Genomic DNA, 6,958 nt, shown 5'->3' with positions numbered 1-6,958 from the left:
GGAGACTCAACAGACTGATTAGGGGGAACCTCAGATACAAAATGCCTAGATTTCAGCCACACATTTGAAGGATTATCTCCTGATAGCCATATTGTCAAGTTCAGTGGTACTGATAAGCTGGCCCAGTATCAGCGCCCATCTATGATGCAGTGCTCGTATATCAAGAAGGAAAAAGAAAGGTCAGTTGAATGAGTTATGCGAAGCTGTGTACTCAATTTCAACAACTGTCCTTTATCCTATTATAGTCTTCCTGCATTTTCAACATTAACATGTCCTTTCTTTTCTGAAACTGACAAAGATTAACGTCTTAGAATATATAAGGAAATAATACAGAGACAAAAAAAGACAGCGACTAAGTACAGTAAGAAAATGAGGCCGGGAGTGGTGGCTCACTCCTGTGATCCTGGCATTTTGGGCGGCCGAAGTGGGCAGATCACTTGAGATCCGGAGTTCCAAGACCAGCCTGGCCAACATGGCAAAACCCCGTCTCTACTAAAAATACAAAAATTGGCTGGGCGTGGTGGCGCATGCCTGTAATCCTAGGTACTCAGGAGGCTGAGGCAGGAGGATCACTTGAACCAGGGAGGCAGAGGTTGCAGTGAGCTGATATTGTGCCACTGCACTCCAGCATGGGTAATAGGGCAAGACTCTGTCTCAAAAAAAAAGAAAGAAAATGAGCAAATTTATAAACTATGTACAGAAGAAACCCATAAGACTTCCACATGTATGAAGAGATGCTTCAGTTTAATAATAATCGGAGAAATGAAAAGTGCACAGTTAAGCGTGGTAGAAGGCAGAACACTGCAAGATGCAGGAAGCCCCTGGTCACCGTGGGCGGCAGTGTCCACTGCGGCCACCAGCCTGGGAGCACAGGCCCTGCTTATCCAAAGTCTACATCTCCACTCCCGAGACCCAGCAACCCCCTCCTGAGAACGCAGCCCAAAGACATCTGTGTGCCCTGCAGGGTGAGACGGACACGGGATGCTCAGGGCAGCTTGGTCTTGGGTGGTGGGAAGCGGGGACAGCCTAAGTGCTCACACCTGGTGAGGCAGGCAGTTAGTAAAACATGAAATGTGCACACAATGCAGTTAGAGCCATGGACTAAAGGGACACAGAGAACAGAGTACAATTTAAATGGAGCACCAGGGAAAATAACAAACAGAACAAGACTATAACCACACACTTACATCTGTTAAAAACAGATGCACACCAAACAGCACAAGAACACAGGCAAACGAGAGGCCACTTCAAACACAGCAGAAAGGTTTTCTATGGGAGGCAGAAGGAGGAAGGGCCAAGCAGTAGGCATGAAAGGCAAGGAGTTGTGTGTCTTTATTTCATGTTCATAGACAGTCGATTCCTCTTCTAATGGCATTCCTAAGCAAAATGAAAACCTACGGTCTTCCTCCCCATGATTTTTGGCATGCACTATTTCTTCAACAAAGTGAGCCCACACACCATGTGCCAGAGACCACACTGGGCACCACAAATACAGAAAGAGATTAGACCCAATCTCTGTCCTCCATGAGCTCAGAAACTGGAAGGGCCCTAAGACAAGCAGGGGTCACACCACAAACCCTGCTGCAAGACAAGAGTTCAGCATGAAGGAGAGAGGATGTCCCGGCAGAGGTTTTGCACCGGAGAGTGAGAGAACAGAACAGAACCATTACCTGGCTGCTCTGGGGACACAGCGAAGAGGGGATGAGGCTGGGAGGAGAAAGACTCACAGCTGTTACAGAATTAACTTCTCCCTGGCACGGCTTGCAAGTGGCCTCCACGTAGTCAACCAACTTGCTCCAAAAAAAGAGACATCCACCCAGGGAACAAGCAAATGCAGGCAAAACACAGGTCCCAAACTCGGGGAGGGCACAGTCCAGCACAGGAAAATGGCGGTCTAGTCATTATAGAAGAAAACGTATCACTAACCCTTTTGAAGAGTTGAATAAATTAAGTTTGAATGTGGCTGAATCTAAAGGACAATTTCCTCATCCTTGGGCAATGCCTGCAGCTTGCCTCTGGTGCAGCATCTCACTCTGAGGACCCTAAGGAAGCCCTGGGGACCCTATGGAAACAAGTCGACAACAGGATTGGCATGTGGCATGCCCTCGACCAGACACGAGTCACTCAATCAGCACTAGGGGCCTGGCCTCACCTCTCCTATCTGGTTGGCCCAGGACATTGTTTAAAGGCAGCGGTCGGCACCAACATGACCTCTCAAAGCTCTTTCCACTTCTACCAGGAGCTAGAAAGTTCATTGTCTTTGTTCTATGTCGAGCCTTCGTGAGCTCGAGAAAGAGAAATTAACCATAACTTGAAGGTAAATTTAGTCTTTGAACCTTAAAATAAAGAGTTATCATCTAGAAATTATATCCTCTGGAGCAAGCTCTGTAATATCCTGGAAAGGATCATAGAAAAAAAGAAAATCAACATTGCTAAACCAAAAAATTGTCTTAGAGGAAAAGGAGAGCCAAGGAAAGAAAAAGAAAATGCCAGACTCTAATACAAGTCATGAAATTTAGACAAAACAGGAGGAAGACATTGGAAAACAAATGGAAGTACATTATTCTCTTTTTATTTAATGACAAAAAGTCACCATGCTTCCCAAAGTCAAAACTATTAATACTTCTCCAAATGCATTTCTCTGATTAGATTCAGATTAAAACCAAAAAGTTAGTTGACAAGGAACGGAAATTCATTTTATGCTAAAGAGTCTTTACAAAGACTGAAATATTTTCATCAGAATCTAGAAAGACTGACTAGTCCAGAAAATTAATGTTCACTGTAGATCTCTTATCATGATGTTGGTCAAAAAGTCAAACGCCTGCAATCAGATATTCTTAAAGTTGCATGTATTACAAGGACCACAGACATACCAGAGGATTCACTGTTTAAAAAACACATTCCTCAGCCGGGCGTGGTGGCGAGCACCTGTAATCCCAGCTACTCAGGAGGCTGAGGCAGGAGAATCCCTTGAACCCAAGAGGCAGAGGTTGCAGTGAGCTGAAATTGCACCACCGTACTCCAGCCTGGGCAGCAGAGCAAGCCTCCATCTCAAAAAAAAAAAAAAAAAAAAAAACACCACCACACACACATTCCTCCTAAGAAGCAAAGAAGAAGACTGCAGTCCCCACATGCCCAGGGGCCACAGGAAATCATTAACTATTCAGGAATGACATCATTGCCCAGTGTTTGTTAACGGATTTCAACTTCAACTGACCCGCAGCAAAAGTAAAAAAAAGATACAAGAGCATTTCCCTTCAGATCAGAAAAGTGTCTGAGATGAGTGGTTTGATCCTTAACCTCTACTTAATTTCTCTCTGTCTCCTCTCAGGCACACGCAGCATGTACTGAGAGGAGCTAAGGGAACACAGCTGTCAGCTGTAAACACGGAAAACAAGCAGGAGCCCCCATCACAGCGACTCATCCGCTTAAGGACTGGGACTGGTTTTGCAGAGCTGCACTGGCTTCCAGGCAGAGGCCACTAAAGACGATTTTTTTTTTCAAATAGGACTTTTTTAGGGAAGGTACAGCATGCATCAGATGGGGAAATAAGGGCTATGAACATGGGTCTGTTAATAGGTCTGTGTTTCTCAGAGGAGTCTACCAGGCACTGGTCACAGTTTGCCTGGAGCTGGGAAGCTTGGCACTACTTCATTCCTCGTAAAGTGGATTTCAAGCTGGAAGTTCAATTTGGTGATTACTACGGGATGTCTTCAATTTGCCCTCTCACCCCCACCTCCTATGTGGAAGGGTTTTGCTAAAACCCTTTGTGAAAAAGCAATTTTGCTACTGAAATTATCCTTTTTATTCATATGCTATATGGGAACCACCCTTTCAAGCAGGAAATTAAGCCGACAACAATAAGAAAACACAATCTTACCAAAACCTCCAGATCTGAACAGTCTTTAAAAAATCAAGCCCATCATTTCTTCCCTTCTGTGCAAGAATAACCACAGCATAAAATGAAATATGGCCTGCTCAAATTATTTGCAAAACACAAAATACAAAAACAAACTGTCTGAAAAGTCAAGGACATTGGAAAACCACTGTCACCAACAGTTTATTTATTGGATAATTATAACAATTGCTTCAGGCCAGGCATGGTGGCTCACACCTGTAATCCCAGCACTTTGGGAGGCCGAGGTGGGCAAATCACCTAAGGTCGGGAGTTGGAGACCAGCCTGACCACCATGGAGAAACCCCGTCACTACTGAAAATACAAAATTAGGTTGGTGCAGTGGCGCATGCCTATAATCCCAGCTACTTGAGAGGCTGGGGCAGGAGAATCGCTTGAACCCGGGAGGCAGAGGTTGTGGTGAGCCAAGATCATGCCACCGCACTCCAGCCTGGGAAACAAGAGCAAAACTCCGTCTCAAAAAAAAAAAAAATTGCTTCATTGGATGGCATCCCATATAACTGTGATAAATCTCTGTTCATGCCAAGAAAATGGGTATTACAGGTTTAAAAAAAAAAGGAAAGGAAATAAGAGATATGAAAACTGTGGTTCCTCTGAGACATACTGCTAATAAATCTAAGTGAGGACATTAAAAGAAAAAGTCTCAGTTCACATCAAACACATCAAAACAATGAAGCAGGCCGGGCGCAGTGGCTCGCGCCTGTAATTCCACACTCTGAGAGGCCGAGGCAGGCAAATCACTTGAGCTCAGGAGTTCAGGACCAGCCTGGGAAACATGGAGAAACCCTGTCTCTACAAAAAATATAAAAATCAGTGGAGCATGGTAGCATGCACCTGCAGTCCCAGCTACTTGGGGGGCTGAGGTGGGAAGACTGCTTGAGCCCAGGAGGTAGAGGCTGCCTGCGGTGAGCTGTGATTGTGCCACTGCACTCCAACCTGAGTGACAGAGCAAGACCCTGTCTCAAAAACAAAACAATGAAGTAAACTAAAATATCTTAAACCTACTTTTTATAAAGTGGTCAACTATTAATAATCAAGATTTACACACGCTTGGCCAGACAGAGTGGACCACACCTGTAATCCCAGTACTTTGGGAGGCTGAGGCAGGCAGATCATTTGAGGTCAGGAGTTCAAGACCAGCCTGAACAACATGGTGAAATGCAGTCTCTACTAAAAATACAAAAAAATTAGCCAGGCATGGTGACAGGCAGCTGTAGTCCCAGCTACTTGGGAGGCTAAGGCACAAGAGTCACTTGTACCTGGGAGGCAGAGGCTGCAGTGAGCTGAGATTACACCATGACACTCCAGCCTGGGTGAGTGCACTCCAGCAAGACTCTGTCTCAAAAGAAAAAAAAAAAAAAAAAAAAAAGATTTACACGTGCTTGCAGAATAAGGAGCCAATGAGTTTAAAAATGGGAATTTCAGTTTTAAGTTCACCTTAATAAAGTATTAAACAACAGACAGCCTCACTACTACCCTTACGTGAAACAGGATCCATTTGCAAGAAAAGTGAGCCTGAGAAGGGAGCATGACTGTCTATGTAACAGAGGAATGCTTTGCCTAGCAGGCACTGAGAAGGTGTGCCATCTACCCAAACAAGTACGAGAAAAGATACCAAGAGGCATACGCACCTTCATATGTTTCTAAGATGTGCACAGTGTCTCCGATCTGTAAAGAAAGTTCATCTGCTCCTCTGGCATCATAGTTATAAAAAGCTGTGATGAAAAAGGGGAAATATATTAGTAATAGTAAAGATAGAAGTGACCATGCGAGTCGTGTTGGCTTGTTTTAATGTTGTTGTTTTTAATACTGAAATACGTTCAGTCGCTGCCTGATCATCCTCTCTGATACCCACAGAAGTGGCCTTTTCTTTCAGACAAACATAAAGGGTCAATAGTTTAAGGAGGAGAAATTCATAACTACCCACGACACCAGATGACCGTAACTGACATGAGAAGACATTGTTAACAGCATTCTGATCGACACTTCAATACTATCTTTTATTTCCACTACTAGATTCTTTTTATTTTTCTAACTATGATTCAATTGCACATGGACTAAATATCCTTGGGAAACCAAATTAACAAAAAATTATCATATTGCAATGTTGATATTAAACCAATAGATGACATTACAATCACAGTAGACAAAAAAATGTCCTATGTTAGAAGAAATCCTTAAAACTGACAATGATAAGCAAGAAATGTCTGAAATCCCATGTTTATCCTGACATAAAGTTGTTCCTATTTTGCAAAAGGATAATATTGCTCCTACATAAGCCCCTAAAAAGTCATACCATTAAATTCAAACCACACTTTTGCTCATGCATTATAGAATAAAGGCAACAGTCACTGGTGTAAAAAGGATGCTACAAAGTGTTTTAAGGCCCAAAAAGTATTCGACTAGCCCACCCTCAATTTAAAAATATATATATTAATGTTCCTCCCACCCAACAGCCTCTATCTAAAAGGATACAGCATTCAATATAAAACTCATCTTCAAAATCCCCGATCAAAGTTCTCATCCATCCATCCTCCACAGCCCAGCCAGGCGAGGCTACGCACAAAAGGCACCATCATTGTGGCAGACCTCTAAAATCCTCTAAAATTAAACCATGTCATGTGCAAACTCCTCTGGCAAGCACGGGCCACCGTACCTTCCCACCACACGCTCCCTTCCCTGGGTCCTTGCTTCTACTGAAGGAAAGAAGCCGGTTCAGCCCATATCTTTGGGTACCAACTTCTCCCTCGCCAGCTGGGCCTTCCCACTGGGTGCACCTCATCACAAAAGCCAGACCCAAGTCCGTGTTTGATCTTTCAACTCCGCTCTTCCAAACAGTCCTGGCACCACACAAAGCTTCCCGTCTCTTGTTCTGTATGAGCCAGTCTTATTTCAGATGTGTGTGTTAAGACGTCCCCAACTGGCCTGGCGCGGTGGCTCACGCCTATAATCCCAGCACTTTGGGAGGCCGAGACGGGCGGATCACGAGGTCAGGAGATCGAGACCATCCTGGCTGACACGGTGAAACCTTGTCTCTACTAA

General features: G+C 44.2%; 1 protein-coding gene across 1 annotated transcript in view; it reads right to left on the bottom strand.

The window, feature by feature from the left end:
* DOCK1 (dedicator of cytokinesis 1) overlaps nt 1-6,958 on the bottom strand; it is a 545,861-nt gene that overhangs the window by 505,756 nt on the left and 33,147 nt on the right. Inside the window, exons 7-8 of the mRNA XM_011967590.1 lie at nt 6,392-6,472; nt 5,548-5,631 (exon numbers count right to left, since the gene is read on the bottom strand). Of these exons, the coding sequence (XP_011822980.1) occupies nt 5,548-5,631; nt 6,392-6,472 (165 nt within the window). The remainder of the gene's footprint in view (nt 1-5,547; nt 5,632-6,391; nt 6,473-6,958) is intronic.

This window comes from Mandrillus leucophaeus, unplaced genomic scaffold, assembly GCF_000951045.1.
Source record: "Mandrillus leucophaeus isolate KB7577 unplaced genomic scaffold, Mleu.le_1.0 Scaffold801, whole genome shotgun sequence".
Lineage (NCBI taxonomy): Eukaryota > Metazoa > Chordata > Mammalia > Primates > Cercopithecidae > Mandrillus > Mandrillus leucophaeus.
The sequence above is the reverse complement of the archived record's forward strand: the minus strand, read 5'-3'. Positions and strand labels throughout refer to the sequence as shown.